Raw genomic sequence first — 19,098 nt, 5'->3', positions numbered from 1 at the left:
AACAAATAAGTTGGTAGGTACAAATGGAATCGCCAAAAGATACTAGAAAGCTTCATCTTAGAAAATTTAATTAATTAATTAATTTTATAATTTGCCACAACAATTGTTTACTATTGTTAGATTTAGAGAACACACTAGTTATTGAGTAACAACAGAATCTTGTTCCAATTTGATATTCCATCTTACATTATAAATTACTGCCGCCCCTGAGGTAATGTTAAATCATGGAAAAAAATTATTATATTTAGGTAATTACAACCCCTTTTACACGTCTACTTTTTCAGTGTCAAATTTAGTGGGATCTTCTGGAATATTCTCCTGTTTGTATTTTACCACATCCGAGCTCCACATAATGAAACAAGATGATCATAAGATGTATCTTTTGACTTGTAATTATCAGATTGTGGTGCATGAGAAACTGCATTTTTTTGCACAAAACGAGTACAAATTAGAGAACGTTTCACAGAATCTGCAAGATTATGTTGAACTTGACACCATAAGGATGGACGTATAAGAAAATTCATAGTTGAAGGATGGTTGTAATTACCCAAAGAAGAGGGGTTGTTTCATAATTAGACCTTACCTCAGGGTGTTGGCCGTAATTTACCCTATTTAAAAAGGATTTTTAGTAGGGCTTCACTAGTGGGCCTAAATGGTAATTAATCACAACTATAAGCCTACATAAATATAAAAAAAGCCCAATAAATAAAATTTCGCAAAGGTCACATATACCGGGCCAAAAAATGGCCTTTTTAGACAAAATCTCAGCGCGTGAAAGCCACGTGACTAATATCTCATCGACGCTCCATTAACAGGGGGCCAGTTGGAGGGAAACCCATCACACCGTCCATTCAGCATCCAACGGCGCAGATTCCTTTCCCTCAATCCCACCCCACTTCATCCAATAAAGACTCAATTTTTATTTCTTTTCTTTTCTCTCTTCACAATTAAAACTCACAAATTGAGGCTCAACTCTCACAAAAGAGAGAGATTATAATACAGAGAGAGAAACAAAGAAGAAGAAGAAAAGACATTGTTGTTATTACACAGCAAAATTGCAAGAAAATTTTCATTTCATCGTAAGAGAGAAAAATAATAAATCTGCAGCAGTGATACAATCTAACCCTTTTTGACATAGTTTTTGTGTACCAAGAAACAGATGGATGCTGTGTTTTGAAACAAGAAAGGCTCTCTCTCATTCTTCTTGTAATCTCTCTCTCTCTCTCTCTACCCTCTCTTTCTCTCTCTCTATGTATATCTCTCTCTTGTTCTTGTAGTTTATTTATTAATTATTTGCATGGGATTGTGTGCTGATTTGTTGGTGGGTTTTTGAATACAGGTTAAACTTGGGTTGAATCTCAATTGGAACTGTAATTTTTCACAGATCTTGAGGTGGGTTTGACTTTTCTTCAATTTCTTGTTTTTTAATCAGTACTACATTTGTATCTATATTTATGTGTGTATCTCTCTGTTTCTGTGTGTGTGTTTGAGTTTGTGTGTATAAGTGAAAGATCTCAAATGGGGGTGCTTTTGAATTTCTGCAGATTTCTTCATCATGGATAAGTTGCAGTGGGGTAATAGAAAGAGGCTGAGGTGTGTGAAAGTAAAAGACTCATCTTTGAACGGAAAATCAGACGGCGGCGGCGGTAGTGGTGGTGGTGGTGGTGTGGTGAAGAAGAAAATTACTTCAAGAGTTGTGGATAATAATAACAATGTTAATCATAACAGTAAAGATGTTGGGCATTCTCTTCCTCCGGTTCCATCTCCTCTTCGTCCTCATCGGTAACGAGATTTCTGAAAAAAAGATCGAATCTTTCGTCTTTTTTTTTTTTTAATGTTTTTTATATTTTGAATAATTGTTTAATTCTTTTGAGACATTTATTTGCTTAATTTTTTTTGCTTTTTCGATTTACTGCCCCTAGATTTGGTTTCCGGTTATTATTTTAGGGTTAATTTTAAATTCTAAGTATAAAGGATGGTGCTTTACCAAATTTCCTTGCTTTTTGTTCGTCTAATTTGAACTTTTTTTGTAAACGAAACTCGCGGAATATGTTGGTTAGAGAATCTTGCTGGGTTGTTCGTTGTAATGTTGGTTAAGATCCACGTAGTTGTTTGTAGTTAGAAAAGGGTAGTTGTTCGTTGTAATGAGGTTTTCTTGGAGGAAAGAGTAAATGGGATATAAAAGAACTCTCGTTTAGCCGAGTTTGATGTTCAAGTAATAAGTTTTAACAAACTCTTTTTAACTTCAGGGAATCGGGAATGAGTAGATCTATTTTAAACGACAGTCGTAAAGCATCGACTTCCTTATCGCCGGAGAAGGAAGACAGGTATTATACCACGAGGGGGTCCGGTGGATTCGATGATAGTAGTAGCAAGGCTTTGTTTGCAAATCCAAAGGAGGAAAACCGAAAAGTCGTCTGGCCGAAGTTGCTTATTTCGCTATCGAGTAAAGAAAAGGAGGAAGATTTTATGGCCATGAAAGGTTGTAAACCGCCTCAAAGGCCCAAGAAACGAGCCAAGTTGGTCCAAAGAACCATTTTGGTATGTTTTTTTTTTGTATGACAAATGAAATTTTATGTTTGTTTGATTTAAGGTTGTCTAAAAATATATTTATATTTTTTTGTAGTTGGTTAGTCCCGGGGCATGGTTATCGGATTTGTGCCAAGAGAGGTACGAAGTAAGAGAGAAGAAAACTTCTAAGAAGGTAATAAGAATCTCATCTCAATATTTTCTTGATTCTTCGTTTATTTTGCCCATTCCCATTTTCGATATAGGTTTATCCGGATTTTTTTTCTGCAGAAACCTAGAGGATTGAAAGCAATGGGAAGCATCGAAAGTGATTCGGAATAACGGCTTTTCTGTGAGGAAAAAAGATCAAAATTTTCTTCTTATTTTTCTTGGTTTCATTTTTGGAATATGCAGTCGTGTAGAAATCGGAGAGGTTGTAATTTTAGCATAGTGCAGGGGTGTTATAGCAATGTAGTGAAGTTTTTCACCACCATTCCTGTCATGCATACTCCCATTTGTCGGGTTGTAGCTCTACTCTGAACTGCTCGTGCAATTTGCATGCAGCCCCCCCTTATTCGTAAAAAAAATTGCTTTTAGTCCATTTAATTGCACTTATTTTCTTGATTTATATTCGAAGTAGCTCTCGGTTTGTTCACACAGTTCTTGATTTAAATATTATCTGAGATTTTGTCTATTTCCAGGGTGTTTTTTTACTAAATGTAGGTTATCAAATAGAAACCTAGAGATAATATTGTATTGGGCTTAGATTGAGGTGACGAAATTAGGTTTGAAAGTTCTTTTATTGGAAAGAATAACAAAATTTGATGCTGTTCTAGTACATATACTCTGGAAAAGTAGAAGTTGCATAAAAGCCATTTTTGGCAATTGGAAAACCTCATTTTTTTTCAAATCTTTCTAACTCAATTTGATGTTGTACTGAGTTTTGAATGGGCCACTTCTCTCTCTTCCTTTCTCCCTCTATCTATGAACAGTACTTCCATCATCAGCTTGTCTTTGTCGATCAACTCTTTACAGAATTTTCGGAAAACATGGCTGATTTTGTCTGAGGAGCAGCTTTGATGTCTTTTACTATTGGTTATGTGCCTATTTGTATTGTCACGAGAGAGAGAGACAAATGTAACACTAATCTATAGTTCTATACGCATTTCCGGATTTTTTCTTTTTTTTTTTTCAATTTCCTTATGTGAGTGATTGAGTTTGCGAATGAGAGAAAACTATGGTTTATTGAGCGTGAGAGCGTTCCATTTGACAGGTTGACTGTGTATATGTTGGTGAGTCAACTCAGTGTGAGTGTTGGGTAGAACTAGGGTTTCTGGGTTTGTGTAAATGTGACTTGGTGCTAGTTTCTGATTAGAGGCGCCACCATCTTGAATTTTTGAACTGTACACTAGACAAAAGGGGATTACACGTCATTCTGAATGAGTACCAAACAATATAAAATATGTATGAAACTGTAAAATTAGAAATTTTCTGATCGAAAATGACGAAAATCAGAAGTTTCGTTCCAATTCCAGCCATAGTTGGTTAGTTATATTATGGTGTTAAGAATTCTTGAGAATCCTACTCAAAGTTAATTTCAAGATGCAATCTTAAGTATATTCCTTGGAGATTTACTAATCAAATCAAATCAAATCAAATAAATTGCTCACATAAGTTACAAATCAAATCTTGTTGCATAGAACTCCAATACTAACCAACTTGGGCCTATGCATAATGAATTAGTTCAATTGGGCTTGTAATAGAATTTTGATTACTACTTTGCTAAGGACTTGTCCAGAAGTATTCTTTATATTCTTACATAATTATTAGATTTCATAACTACTTTTGAGGTCCGTTTAGAGAGTAGTGGTAGCCTGGGGGAGATTCTTTACAGAAAGGAAATGCACCAATAATCCGAATGGGGAAAAAGTTTATACTCAAAAGAAAGGGTGAATTCCACTTTCCCCTCGTATTTTGGTTTGGTATTACTTTATCCCCTTCTACTCTCGATTGCATCGATTTGCCCCCTGCACTTGAAAAATTGTCACAATGTTGCTCTCTGTGTTAGTTGTCAGACATTTGACCTTAACACCGTTTGATCTAGGCTCTGAAATTACAAAAATGTCAAATGTCCCAGTTTAAATAATTTTTAAAGAAAAAAAAAATAATAATAATAATAAGAAAAATTCAAGATAACGAGAAAACAAAGTCTGCGACGCCAGCCACAATTTATTTTTAATTTTTATGATTTTTTTTAAATAATTATTTAAACTGGGAGGGGTGATTTTTTTTGTAATTTTCAGACTTCGATCAAACAGTGTTAAGGTCAAAGGTTGGAAGCGAGGACCACATTGAGACAACTTTTCAAGTACATGGGGACAAATCGATGCAATCGAGAATAGAAGGGGATAAAGTGATATTGAGTCAAAGTACAAGGGAGGAAAGTGGAATTTACCCCAAAAGAAATTATATATAAAAAAAGGCTTAATCCCATTTTGCACCCTTAAAATATTGTATTTTGGCACTTTACACCTAAAAAAAATTAGTAGCACTTTGCACTCTTAAAATACAATAAATCATGCACAATGCATTCCAAATGACTTTTAAAGCTGTGAAGGTAATTTAATATTTCACTGGTATTTTTGTATTCTGTAAAACTTTAAAAATCAATTCATGGTGCATTGTGAATAATTTATTATTTTTTAGGGTGCATTGTGAATGATTTATTGTGTTTCACTGGTGCATAGTACTATTTAATTATTTTCGAGGGTCCAAAATACCAAAATGCAATATTTCAAGGGTGTGATCGAGATTATGCCTAGAAAAAATGAAATAAAAAATATATATAGTTTTGTTCCACATATAAATATCGTCCAACTGGCCTCATTTTTCCATTTTTTTCTTTTTTTTTTTTTTTTGAGGGATTAAATCGTTTTCAAACATATCAAATTAGAGGGCCCCATCCCCATCCCATCAACCCCCAATCAAAAGAGGGTTAGGTTTTTCTTCTTCTTTTTTTTTATTTTTTTTTTATTATTTATTTATTGACAAACTAGCATTTAGTACTGTATGGTCCAAAGTAATGAAGTAAAATTGTCCTTCGGTTGACAAAATAAGAAAGATTCATTGAAGAACTCAAAACCCTAAAAAAGAGTTTGACAATGAGAGCTTTTGTAGAATTGATTTTGTATGTGAAGTTATGAATTGTCTCACATAAAAATTTAGAGAGACAACACAATGTCAAATGATCCAAGTTCATTGCCAATTTCGCATTAGTTACAAATTAACGCCCGATGGTGTAGATTTAGCTACTGCACCTATACGATTGACATCGCAACATTTTTTTAATGTATAAATAATTTTCCCTCCAATGTTCAAGAAACATGACCACTTTTCCCCCCAATTCACTTGCATAAACAACTCTTTTAGAGAAGACAAATTGGTCAATAATTTCCATACAAGAAGGCTACATCTACTAAACAAACCTAACAAAACTAAAAAAAATAAAATAAAAAAATAAAAAGTGGTATACATATAGAGATAGAGAGATAGAGATATAGAGGTAGGAACTCTATTTCTTCACCCCTCATTCATTGGCAATTAGGGTTTCTACCAGGGCCTCCATAGTAAAAGAAATGGCCCCAATCCTCGTTACTACCTGGCTGAACATCGTAGCAATTAGACTGCTCGGTGAAAGTGCCGAGTCCCTTTGGAGATTTAAGGTTGTTTGAGCTGTCCACAACTTGTATGTTCCTAAAATAGCTCGATTTCCCGAACCCTTCTTCCGGAAAATGACCGCTCCCCATTTGAGTCAACGTGTGCTGCCCGTCGGCCTCCGAGTTCACCACTTCTCCACCCCACTCAATCATGGATGCACTATCCGCCAAGTACGAAAACAAGAACGACGGCCAATATCCCAATACGAAGTCACTCCCAAATTGCATCCACCAATTTCCCTCCTTCGGATCCTATATAACAAAAAAAAAATCAAGATTGGATTTTTTTTGGTTTGAACAAGGTTTTATCGAGACCCCTCGTTCTCCAATTGCAATAAAGTTTCTTTTTTAGCCAAAAAAAAAAAGAAAAAAGATTGGATTTTTTTTGTTTGAACAAGGTTTTATCGAGACCCCTCGTTCTTCAATTGCAATAAAGTTTCTTTTTTTAGCCAAAAAAAGGGAAAAAGATTGGATTTTTAGACCATGTAAGGGAGAAAAAAGATATCTAGGTAAAGAAAATTTGAAAGATTCCGATTGCTATTTGGAATATACCTTCCAGATAAGAATGCTAATATCGTATTGTGAATTTCGAAAAGCAGAAACAGGTGAGATGCTTGCACCCATTGCTATTTCACTGTTGACTTGAATAAATCCTGAGCACAGAAGGTTGTAACAACCTGTTGCTTGGTATGCATCACTCTGCAATTTTATTACCAACAAATTCACAATTAATTTATTATTACATATGCTTATATTTATATACATATATATATATTTTTTTTAATTTAATACAGGAAAATAACTTACAGTCCAATAAGTGAAGAGCCTAGTGTTGTTGTCACCATAGAGATCAGGGCTAACCTGGAAAACCAATTTATTCATTAAAAGATTAAGACAAAAATCAAGAATCTTGTTTATTCTTGATGTATATATATGTGTGTGTACCTGCCAACCAGCTTCAATGCTGTTAAGATCTTCACCAAAAGAACCACCCAAAACCCAAATCTGAGACAAGCTGAATTCATTGGGCTGTTGTATCTTAGGTTCCCAAACATTAATAGTTGCTTTTGCTCCATAGTACTTGTCCCCTTCAACATATGCTATTGCATGCTGTTGTTCATTATAACAACAACATCATCATTCACCAAAACAAAATCAAGAAAAGGGTTTACTTCTTTAACACAAACAAAATCAAGAAAGGGTTTAAAAAAAATCAAGAAAAAAGGATAATCTTGATAATAAAAAAAAAAAAAAAATTTTACCTGATGACCACTTTGATTAATGAGGTCAGGATCTGCAGACCTGGGCTTGTTGGGGAAGCTTTTGTGCTTCTTCTTACCATATCTTTTCACAGAGCTTGCCCTATAAACATCTTCTTCTTTTGTTCTTCTTATGGGGATTGTGTCCTCAGGGCACGTGCCGCTCACGTGCCACAGCTGAGTAATTGGGTTTGTTCTTGGCCCTTCCGTTGTAGAAATCTTGCTCTCATCAAAAAGCCCTTCTGGATGGTAACTGGGCCTTGTCTGAAAAAGCAAAGGAAAATAAAAGTTGAAGAACAAAGGCAAAAAAAAAAGATAAATTAAAGATGTAATAATTAATAAAGACCTGGATTTTGTGGTCTTTGAGGAAAGGGTGATCGAAAGCTGGCTGATGAGAGATGTGAACACAGTCGATTATATCTCCATCTGGGCTCTGTTCAGAAATTCATGTGTTAAGCAAATTTGCTAGAGAATTGAAATAAATTAAATAAAAAACCGATCTTTATAATATTTTTAGAGAGAGAAACTGAAACATCAAACATGTAATAATTAATGGGTATTATTTGACCTGAATGGTTTTAATTGAGGGTTTATTCAGTCTTTTCAAGTGCTTCTGAACTTCAAGCTTCTGCCGTGAAGAAGCAGGTAATCTCCCGGCGGCGACGGCGGCGTACGTTAGCGAGAGAAGGACCAAGAAGAATACATTTACCAGTCTCCTCCACCGACGGTAGCCGTTGCTAAAATGCGCAGCTGATGCCATTGTAGCAGCACTCTCAACCGCCGCTCCAAGTAACCAAAAAAACCCCCAAGTGGAAGTTATCCTGCGCGGAAGGCTTACGTTAGACCAGCAGCAGCAGCAACACCATTGCTTCTGCTTATCCTGCGCCACCCCCTTTTTTTTTGCCTTCCCCTCTCTCTGTAGGAGTTGTTTTCCTGTGATGTTACTGAGAGCGACCCCTCTCTCTCTCTCTCTCTCTCTCTCTCTCTCTCTCTCTCTCCTCTGTTTCTCTCTCTATCTCTCTCAATTAGATGTGTGTTTCTCTCTCTTCTTTGATGGGTGTCTTCGAAAAATCCAATTGGAATGCAGAGATGAGAATGAGATGTCTGTGTTTTTAATTCAAGATTTTTATACTGTTCAACTAATTTATTATTCTTTATTATTATTATTATTATTATTATTATTGGGAAATTACACTGTTTTCCCCTCATGTTTACCTAAATTCCACATTTAGTCCCCTATGTAAACAAAAAACAGATTTAGTCCCTCATATTTTAATAATTGAACATTTTTTTTTATCATTTTCGTCAATTTTCCGTTGTTACTAATGGAATCAAGCATGTTCCCATCACTTTATTAACTGATGAACTAACACTAGATCGACAAAGTTACCAAAATTGTCAAATTGATGAAAGATGAGAGACAAAATGTATTTTTTCTGAATATGAGGACCAAATATGAAACTAGTGCAAACTTGAGGGACACAAATTATAATTTTCCCATTATTAGTATTAGGGTAAATTACAACCACAAACGAGGTATGGTCAAATTACGAAAATACACTTCATGTTTGGAGAATTACATTCATCCCCCTTAACTATGAATATTTTTACATCTCCACCCTTATGGTGTCAAATTTAGAACAATCTCCTTGATCATATGAAATATTCTCAATTTTGTGACCAATTTTATCTCATTAAAGCTCCACATTTTGAAGCTAGATGGTCATAAGATGTGTTTTTTAGCTTGTATATATCAGATTGTGGTGCATCAGAAACTGTATTTTTGCATAAAACGAGTGCACACCAGATAACATTCCACTGAATCTAGATAATTATGTTAAATTTGACACCATAAGAGTGGAAATGTAAGAAGATTCATAATTAAGAGATAAAAGTAATTATCCAAACAAGATGAATTTTTTTCATAATTTGACGATACATTAGGGGTAGTTGTGGAAAAGTGGGAAAGTGGAGAATTTGGCGTCCACTCATCTGCCACAGCGGTACTACGTGAGTTCTCGGTTTTGCCCTTGGCATTTTGAAATTCGTGAATGTATTATTACTAATTTGCCCCTTCGTTACTTTCTTCGCATTTACCGACCCTCTAACGGTCTACAGAAATTACTGCATGCAATAACTGAAAGTAAATGGTCCAATAATTGATGAATAAAGTATGGATGTTATGGAAATTTACTGAGATTAGTTCTCATTAATTCTATAATTTAATTGTATCATCAATTTCTTGATTAATTTGCTTATTTTTTTTGGTAGTAAAGTAAATCACAGACAACCATATTAGTGCACTAGATAAACTTGCACTCTCGTATAATAGCTTGTAAATAATACGAGAGACATAACATATGCTTATACATACATCAAAAGTTCGCACTCACTCAACATCTATAACATCATAGAGGTATATTATGGTGGTGTTTGCAAATGATTATTTAAAAGCAGAAGTTAGTGATTGTGATTTAAGTTAGTTTTAAGTGCTTATTTCTAAAAGTTGGGGGTGTTTGCAAATATTTCGGAAAATGAACTAAAATTGAAAAAGCAGGGTTATGGGTGCTTTTAAAAAAATAGCTTGAAGCAGATTATTTTAAGAGAAGCAAAAGCAAAAGTTGATTTTGCAAACACCTAAAAACAGATTATGAGCAAAAAAAACCGCATAATCACTTTCAAAAAGCATTTGCAAACACCACCTATAACTACCTCCCTCGTGTGAAATCAATTTATGAAAGAAAAAACACTTTATTTTTTAATAATTACATCCAGACCCTTGCAGTTTGTAAATTTCTTACATTCATATCCTACAAAAGGATATTAATATAAAAAGTCTACAGTTTTCAAGGGCGGATGTAATTATTAAAAAACAAGGAATTTTTTTGTAAATAAATATTACCTCAAAGGACGATTGTAATTTGCCCTTATAAGATAAGTAGTTATCACTCAAACTAAAAAATGTGACTTTATGGGGGGTTTATAAAAATAAAGATTCGATATTTTATAAGTTTCGACTGAATTTTTTAAAATAAATACGTTGAATGACACATAAAATAGATTGATTCCATGTAACTTTTTTTCATAATTAAATGGAAAATGATACAATTAAAAAGGAGACAAACTCTCAGAGAATCACTGCAGCATGAGGGTTTCTAAGTTAATATTCTATTATTCTTGACAAAGATTCCCTCCTTTTTGTGTTGAACAAATATTAATATGTAATTAATTACCGAGCTTGTCATAAATTAATTAATCATAAGCTCACGACATTTTTTTGGTCAGAGTTGATTTTTTTAGTAGAGTACAATAATTGGTCAAAGCTACACTTCCCATAACTCGCAGAATTAATTAAATAAATTATCCCAGTATAATATTGTGAGTTGTAAAAAGGAAAACAATAATAATAGGCTGCAGATATTTGCAAGACGAAAATTACTAAGTGCAAGACCTTACTTCATGCAAGACCAAAATATAAATAAATTTACTAAGATCAAGACTGGAAATTACAAATATAACCCCAATAATAATTTAGATATTATTAATTTAAATTAAGTTAATTGCTATTGCAAGACCAAAAAAAAAATACAAAAAAAAGAATAAAAAAAAAAAAAAAAGAGAGGGAACTCACTCACCCAACAAAACACCAACATCTTCTTCTTCACCCTCATTTTACACATTTTTTTCCACAAAAAAATCTTCCATATTCTCCAAAACCCTTATCACATAAAACCCTCAAATCTTACTAAAACTTGAAAAGAAGGACATTATGGATGCACAAGACATAAATATGGAGGATTCTAAGGTCGAAGAACACAAAGAGGTAAGAAATATTGTACTTTGTGATCGTTTTTCTCGTTTTTCGCACCTCATTTCACGTACAAAAAAATCGACATGTACAGGTCGAAATATCAGCTTTATATCGACACTGCAGTGTCGAAAATGTCAAAATAATTCGACACTCATTAAGTGTCGAATTATATTGAAATTATCGACATTCTGGTGTCGATATTAAGCGGATATTTCGACGCTAGTGTGTCGAATTATCACTGTTACAATTGTGTAACCAATTTTTCGATTTTTCTTGCAGAGTTTTGTACCAGAAATTTGTTTAAACAATCGACACCAGTGTGTCGAAAATTTTCCAAAAAACCGACAAGTACAGGTCGATTTTTGTAAAACCGCAACTCCTTCAACATTAGTGCTACAATCGAACCCTAGAATCATCAACTATGTTCTAAAACGACTTGAATTCATTATTCTAACAATAAAATCATGTTTATCACATTTATTTCTCAAAAAAAAGTTAATTCAAAAAGTAATTTTTACTTGTTTTTCGTGAGATTGTTGCGGCGGGGTTGGGGCAACAACGGAGTTCAACGGCGACGGGCGACGGCGGTGGACTTCAACGGCGACGGCGACGACGACGGGGCGGCGGGCGACGGGGCGACGAACGGTTTTTTGCTGCAATTGATTTTTTTTGTTTTCTTCAATCTTCCCTCCTCGTTTTGATTTTGTCAATTCAATTTCTTTTTTCTTTTTGTTTTATTAATTTTTTTTTTAAATTGGTCTTGCAAAAGAAAATTAATAAAATAATTTTTTTTTGTTTGTATTTTATTAAGGTTATTATAGTCTTTTTATACTGAATTTAATAAAAAAAAATTAAATTGGTCTTGCACTAAGTAAATTTCGTCTTGCAAATAGTCGCTGCCATAATAATATTGAAATAAACAATAATATTTAGGGTTATTTTCGTCATTATAAGTAGAGATGGATTGGGGCAGGTAAGGTAAATATTTGTGTACTGGGGGGTAAAAAAAAATTAACGGTGAGGTGGTTATTGTGGGTGCACGTGTAGGATCATCATCAACTTTAGACCCGGCCCGTACCCGACTGACTCACACGAACTTCGAGGAGTTTCTGACTGTACGTAACTGGACCCTACTTCACCGCAGAGGGGAATCCTAAGCTAAATCATCGCTCGAATGAGTCCAGATAAAACTCATTTATAGGTAAATTATGAAAAACCCCTAAACTTAGATTAAATTACAAAAACCACCTCCACTTATTCGTAATTATCAAAACCCCCTGAAGTTTGTTTTTTTCTTGCACTAGCCCCTTACATTGTGACTTTTCACGATTTTTTTTATTCTAGGGAATCGACTTTACACAATTTCAGATATTTTCTTTTATTTCTCAACGATTTAACAGAAGATATAATAGACTGTACATATTTTCTGTTAAAAAACTCGATCAACAGTTTAATCATCAAATGAGGATTTTGGTTATACGAATAGGTGGACTTATAAATCGTTGTTTGGCTTAAATTCAGGGGGGTCTTCATAATTTTTTATTATCCTCATATGTCACATATTCTTACATAATTAAACCCCACGAGTCATGAATTAGGGTTTGACACGTAACTCCGATACTACATTTTGTGAAATTAATCGAATAAGGGCTCACTATGTGTAACTATATGATGTAAACTTACCCGATATATTTCACCAAATGTAGTAAATACGAGACTTTTTAGATTATAATTTGTGGGAATGTTCATTTATTGAAATTTAAAACAATTTAAAAATTAATCATGTCTCTGTTTTGTGTGCACACAACATGTATTTCTCTCTAAACAAAGTGTTACTGTGTCAGTGGTATACATGACAATTTTGCCTAGAAAATTGTTAATGTTTTACTTGGAAATTACTCTTAATCACTAGGACTTATGCATTAATATAATTGGTTTAATGCAAATTATATCATGTGATAATTCAATTTGATTTTGAGTCTTTGACAATCTTAGATAATACAAACAAAATTTAGGTATTAAAAAAAATCTGTAAAATTAAGCTGATTAATTCAAAAACTACAGGGCTTGGTCATTTTTTTTCATTATTTAATTATGAAAACATTTCTAGAAGAGTGTACCACATAAACTATCCTTACCATTTTGTTCAATTATTAAAAAATCAGCTAACTTACAAAAAATAGTAAAACTGTCCTAATTTGTAATTAATTATAAATATCTTATTGTATATTATGGTCTGGTTTTTTCTTCGTAAACGACAACTTCCAGTAGCTGCAATTTAAAATAAAATAAAATCAGTTATTTCAGTAAATTACAAACTTAACTTAATTGTTTATATAGATAGATAGGTAGGTAAAATGTCAATTACAATTAATCTATTGGGTCCTAAATTCCAAAATATGATCAATTATACACCTTACCTTATAATAGATCGAGCTCGTCACACATGGTTAGCCAGCCTAGTGTAATTTATATATATCGTATAGTTTGGAACCTAATATATATATATATATATATATATATATATATATAAATATATATATATATATATATATATATATATATATATATTCTCTGTTTGATTATGCATTGGATTCATGAAATATAGTGCAGCATTTTTGGCTCTTTGTACATGCAATATTAAAAAAAAAAAACATTAGTGCCAAAAATCTTGAATTTTTCTAAGTAATTATTTTGAAGTGTTCACATTTGGAAGCTGAGAAGTTGAAACCTGCGAATCCTGTCTTGTCGGATGTTCCTCATTCTTGATTTTAGCTATTTGTGAAAATCGAAAATTAATTTACAAGCTTTTTAGATATATATACAATTTCAATTAGAAAAAAAATATATAAATTTACACTTAAAAAAAAAAAAGAGAGAGTAGAAATATGAATAGAGAATACCAATTTTCACTATCCATGTTTGGCTATAAACAACTAGTTATGTTGAATTGGTTTTTGGAATAACGTTTTTTGTCGTGTGAAACTTCTATAATAAATGGTTCGTTAACCTTCTTTTATATTTACCGCAGAAGCTCTTCAGTTAAATGTTGATGAATTTTAATAGATAAATTAAAGTTTATAAATTTTACAAGATGTTATTTTTAACTCATCTCATCGATCTACACTATCGTGTCCTTCGATACCACACTAGAAGGAAAAATAACTCATAGAGTGCGCATAAATCTTAAATTATGTTAAAAATATTCTAAAATTGCGTCATCAAAGTATTAGAGAAGAGAATGCGAGTCACTACTTGCCATTTTATTGTCTCTACTCGATCCTATGGCTAACGGTATACACTTTCACGTAATGTGTTTTATGTTCTGAAGATGAGTCTCTACTCGATTCTATGACGAACAATATGCCTACACTCCTACGTAATGTGTTTTATGCTTTGAAGATGAATTCGATTTCAAGATCTCGTTATTAAATTTTTCGCGTAAAAGTCTAACATGTCGCACTCAATAACTTGGAGTCTTTGATAGCAACATATTCCCGAAATAATTAGGCATTAAAATTTCGTAAGTGCCTAATTATTTTGGCTAATAGCCTAATATTGGTACAATTGGTCAAATGTCAAATTTCTATACCTCGTACGTAGACATGTTTTATTTCTCCAATCGGACTAATTTTTAACTGAGTCAACTCAACTCAACTCAACTCAAACATGAATTAGGTTGTAGAAATCTTGCAATGGCTAGTGAATCACACATCACTTCCACATAGCCAATTATTATTCAACAATTTAAGGATAATTATATTTACTTCTCCATTATGTTTCTTTTTAAAAAAAATCATTTAAGATAAATTAATATATATATACATATTTTTTCTGATTTAACTTGAACGTCAGTGGCAGAGTCAGTATAGGGTCAATGGAGGTCACGGCCCCCAACATTTCTCAAATCCCTATTATTTTATATAGAAATCAAAAAAATATTTGTGTATATAAACACCCCTCCAGATTTTTTTAAAGCATTCGACCCCTCAAACATAAAATTCTAACCGCGCTAATGTGAACGTGGTCTATTTTTATCGACAAACTCCCAACACCCGTAAGAATAGGGCAAACACCCAATACTCTTATATGTATGTATATGTGTGTGTGAGTATAAATTGTTCCAATGTATTGAAGTAAACAAACAAATGGGCACAACTCACAAGCCAACACAACTTTTGGTCAAATTATTTTCTATTTGGAAAAGTTAGGTGCAACTTTTTCTTCTTATATAATTTATCTTTTTAATTTTAATTTTCTCTCCATGATTGGTGTTATACAAGAAGAAAAATGCCCACCTTTGATTTTTCTTTGATTTCCCACTTTTGTATAGTACATGATTATTCTCATGATTCTTGAAAATTCTACCAAAATCAAATGATCAAAAGTTGACCTAATTGTTATGGGGTCCAACCAAACACAAAGGCCGTGATTGGCGTATAGCAGTTGTTTGTTGTTAGTTGCTGCTACTATTGTGAAGAAAATAGTTCTTCCGGTGCATGCATAGAACAATATTTAAAAAATAAAAATAATAATAAACGACAACAAAAATTATAATAAAATTTATTAGTAATATCAGTACCAACATCAATATTTATACAAATTAAGATACTTATTAACAAAATAGGTCATTAGGTTTTCTTTCTTTCATATATAAAGATAAATGATGATACATTTTAAATTATATATAAATTTGACCATAATTTGGAATACTAATCGATTGAATAATGATTTACAATGTTGTTAGAACCGGATCGAACCGGTCGGTCGGACCGGTTCGATCGTGACCCGGCAATAAAGCGGTCCGGTCTAACATCTAAAACCGAAAAAATCAAAAATCGGGGCAAATGACCAAAATCCGGTTCGACCAGGTAAAACTCGAGAACCGCCGAGTTAGTCAAGGAACCCGATTTTCGGCCTAAACCTCTCGAATCACCGTTGAATTGGTTATTTGTGGCTAGATTTGAGCGAACCTTCATATGCTTAGTAGTGGGTGGCCGAATCTAATCATGAGTGGTCGAAAGATTGTCGGATGTGATCATGGATGATCGAATAGGGGTGACCGGTTGCCGGATTTGAAGAATAAAAAATGGAAAAAGATAGAATATAAGCAATAAAATATAGTAAAAAGTGAGGTGAAGTAGATTAAAGTGAAAATAATAACTCGGAGTTTAAAAATATAACGAAAATATTATTTTTAAAACATTAAAATTAATAAAATAATGGCATATAAAAAAAAATCAAAAACCCGGTTGAACCGATTCGACCCTATAAACACATGACCCAAATGGTCGTCCGGTTCTATAGCCGGTCCGGTGCTGAAAACATTGATGATTTGATTTATTTATAGAATACAATAGTGACACAAGTTTGTGAACAACATCTCGAATTCTTTTTTTTTTTTTTGAAAATTATGTGAAAAAAAATTAGAATTCTAAGATGAATATTTGACTTTCTTTGATTATTTATAAAATTAATTGCATTTTTTTTGTTCCATTTTAGTATATATATTTAAATGGAAAAATTACAGTTTTCATCCCTCAAGTTTGCACTAATTTCACATTTGGTTCCTCATGTTTCAAAAATTAAATACTTTTAGTCATTTCCATTAATTTTTCGTTAGTACTAACGGAATCAACTGTGTACCCATTACTGAATTAACTATCCGACTACCGGTAAATTGACGGTAAGGACAAAAGTGCTAAATTTTTGAAACATGAGGGACCAAATTTATTTTTGTGAACATGAGAGACCAAATGTGGACTCAATGAAAACTTGAGGGGTGAAGATTGTAATTTTTCCAAATTTAAATTGTTATTAATTTTGGGGCTGAAACTTCATATTATTGGGCTGTTATTGTAACCGATTAAGGTCCAATAACTGTTATTGAAACAAAAATATACCAAAAACGATTTCTTATATAATGATATTTTTGGGGAATAATACAATTTTCATCACTTAAATTTGCACTGATTTCTTATTTGGTCCTTCATGTTTACAAAAAACACATTTGGTTTCTCATATATTAACAAAACAACATTTTTTTAGTCATTTCCGTCAATTTTTCGTTAGTACTAACGGAATCAAGCAGGTGTCCGTCACTACCTTAGCTGACAAATTAATGATAAATTGACGGAAAATGACCATAATAGATAAATTATTGAATAATGAGGGATCAAATGAATTTTTTTGTAAACATGAGAGATCAAATATAAAATCGATGCAAACTTGAGGAATGAAAGTTGTAATTTTCCTGATACTTTTTCATAAATATATAATAAAAATAAACCACGAATATAGGGATCTGTTAATATTTAATTTAAATTAATAAAAAAAACAGTGAAACTGTGACTTGTGGTAAAATATTAAGCACAAAATGCACTAATGCAGCAGTAAAAGCCAAACACAACTTTAAAAAATAAATATTTTTTATTTACAAATAAATTATGACCACTGGGTAATGGCAGAAGACGACGCGCCACCACTTCAGCCGCCGCCGCCTTCATCGGAATCCTCCCCATCGGAATCATCGCCGTAATAGGAAGCGTAGTAGAGATGGCGATTAGGGTGTGGAGCGACGCAAAGATAAGTCCACAAGAAAAGGGCAAATCTGCCCAACTGCTGAAGAGGGAAACATACGACCAATTCCAACATCTGATCGCTGCTTATTCGCTCCGGCAGACACGCCAGCCGCTGCCACACCGCCGCCGATATCTCCGCCGTCGCCGCCACCAGTACGCTGTTGAACGGCATCGTTTCTGTATCTGATCTACAAATCTGATGGTGGACTCTTTTTTTTTTTTTTTTTCTAATAATGATTTTGTTTGATTAATTAGTATCTGTCTCCATTATTAATTATTAATAATTATGTAATTGGTGGTGGAGGCGATATGTTTATTAATTATTTATTTATTTATTCATTTTGATGAAAATGAAACTTGGCCAATCATATCTTTTACAAACAAGACTTATCCAATTTTCATCAATATTCAAACTAATCACATGTTTACTTGTAACTTGTAAGTCCGTCACACCTAGTGATTGAAATCGGAATGGAATTTTCAAATTTCGACGATTTCGATCAGAAAATATCAGAATTTGGAACTATATTTCGAAGTTTCAATATCTGATTTGTTTTTGGAACGAGATTGAAATTCTATATAAATTTACGGAAAATTCTGATTTTCAATCCAATTTAGTTTATTGTAATTGTTATTCTAAATATATAATATAATTTTATAATATTTTTTGTAATTCCATGATATAATATATGTTATGTTTTATATGAAAAATACGAATACCCACATACCAAATAAACTATAACCATTGAAAATATTAAGTTACTAATTGAGCAGTATCTATAGATGAACTTATGAACCAATAATGAAAACCGTAACAAAAAAACTTGAAAGAAAAAAAAAATATTAATTGATTGAACATCTAATAAACAATCCCAAAACACCATGAAAACTAGAATAAATAAAACATGTAATTTTGAAAAAGAAAAACCGAAAATAAATTTCAATAAACTAGAGATATTCATAAATTAGAAAAACGGTGAAACGTAACTAAGCTTTCGACGTAGATATTGGCATCAATCTCAACATTATATTTAGGAGTAGAAGAATCAATCATATCAACTCGAGACTTATGCAACACACCAAATCCATTGTATACAACCGCATCCGGTCCATAAGACACTAGGATAATACTATCTCCATTCTCGGCAGTCGTCAACCTCAACCATAACATGCACGTGATTCCACGCGCCATCTCACTATAAAGTGTCCAAGCCCTAATCCAA

At 32.9% G+C, this 19,098-nt stretch overlaps 2 protein-coding genes across 2 annotated transcripts; one reads left to right on the top strand and one right to left on the bottom strand.

Moving 5' to 3' along the window:
* The first annotated feature begins 935 nt into the window (after positions 1 to 935).
* On the top strand, positions 936 to 3,114 carry LOC105964254 (uncharacterized). The gene is made up of 6 exons (XM_012988779.2): positions 936 to 1,206; positions 1,340 to 1,392; positions 1,545 to 1,782; positions 2,250 to 2,541; positions 2,627 to 2,704; positions 2,800 to 3,114. The coding sequence occupies exons 3-6, from the start codon at positions 1,556 to 1,558 to the stop codon at positions 2,848 to 2,850; spliced, it is 648 nt and encodes a 215-aa protein (XP_012844233.1). The 5' UTR covers positions 936 to 1,206; positions 1,340 to 1,392; positions 1,545 to 1,555; the 3' UTR covers positions 2,851 to 3,114.
* A 2,785-nt stretch (positions 3,115 to 5,899) lies between these two features.
* LOC105964253 (carboxyl-terminal peptidase, putative (DUF239)) lies at positions 5,900 to 8,613 on the bottom strand. Its single transcript, XM_012988778.2, has 7 exons — positions 8,052 to 8,613; positions 7,830 to 7,916; positions 7,487 to 7,747; positions 7,170 to 7,334; positions 7,032 to 7,085; positions 6,777 to 6,923; positions 5,900 to 6,476 (listed from the first exon to the last, which is right to left on the bottom strand). Exons 1-7 carry the CDS (start codon positions 8,241 to 8,243, stop codon positions 6,099 to 6,101), a joined length of 1,284 nt encoding a protein of 427 aa, XP_012844232.2. The 5' UTR covers positions 8,244 to 8,613; the 3' UTR covers positions 5,900 to 6,098.
* Between the last annotated feature and the right edge of the window lie 10,485 nt (positions 8,614 to 19,098).

This window comes from Erythranthe guttata, chromosome 14 (assembly GCF_056151865.1).
Source record: "Erythranthe guttata isolate IM_541 chromosome 14, IM_541, whole genome shotgun sequence".
Taxonomy (NCBI): domain Eukaryota; kingdom Viridiplantae; phylum Streptophyta; class Magnoliopsida; order Lamiales; family Phrymaceae; genus Erythranthe; species Erythranthe guttata.
Note: the sequence above shows the minus strand (reverse complement) of the source record. Positions and strands in the feature narration are given on the sequence as shown.

Excerpts from the sequence above, each read along its gene's own strand:
- LOC105964254 (XM_012988779.2), top strand. The coding sequence starts at position 1,556 with ATGGATAAGTTGCAGTGGGGTAATAGAAAGAGGCTGAGGTGTGTGAAA. Across the intron at positions 1,783-2,249 it reads TCTCCTCTTCGTCCTCATCG|GGAATCGGGAATGAGTAGAT; the intron begins GTAACGAGATTT and ends TTTTAACTTCAG. Across the intron at positions 2,705-2,799 it reads AGAAGAAAACTTCTAAGAAG|AAACCTAGAGGATTGAAAGC; the intron begins GTAATAAGAATC and ends TTTTTTCTGCAG.
- LOC105964253 (XM_012988778.2), bottom strand. The coding sequence starts at position 8,243 with ATGGCATCAGCTGCGCATTTTAGCAACGGCTACCGTCGGTGGAGGAGA. Across the intron at positions 7,748-7,829 it reads TCAAAGACCACAAAATCCAG|ACAAGGCCCAGTTACCATCC; the intron begins GTCTTTATTAAT and ends TTGCTTTTTCAG. Across the intron at positions 7,335-7,486 it reads TTAATCAAAGTGGTCATCAG|CATGCAATAGCATATGTTGA; the intron begins GTAAAATTTTTT and ends AATGAACAACAG.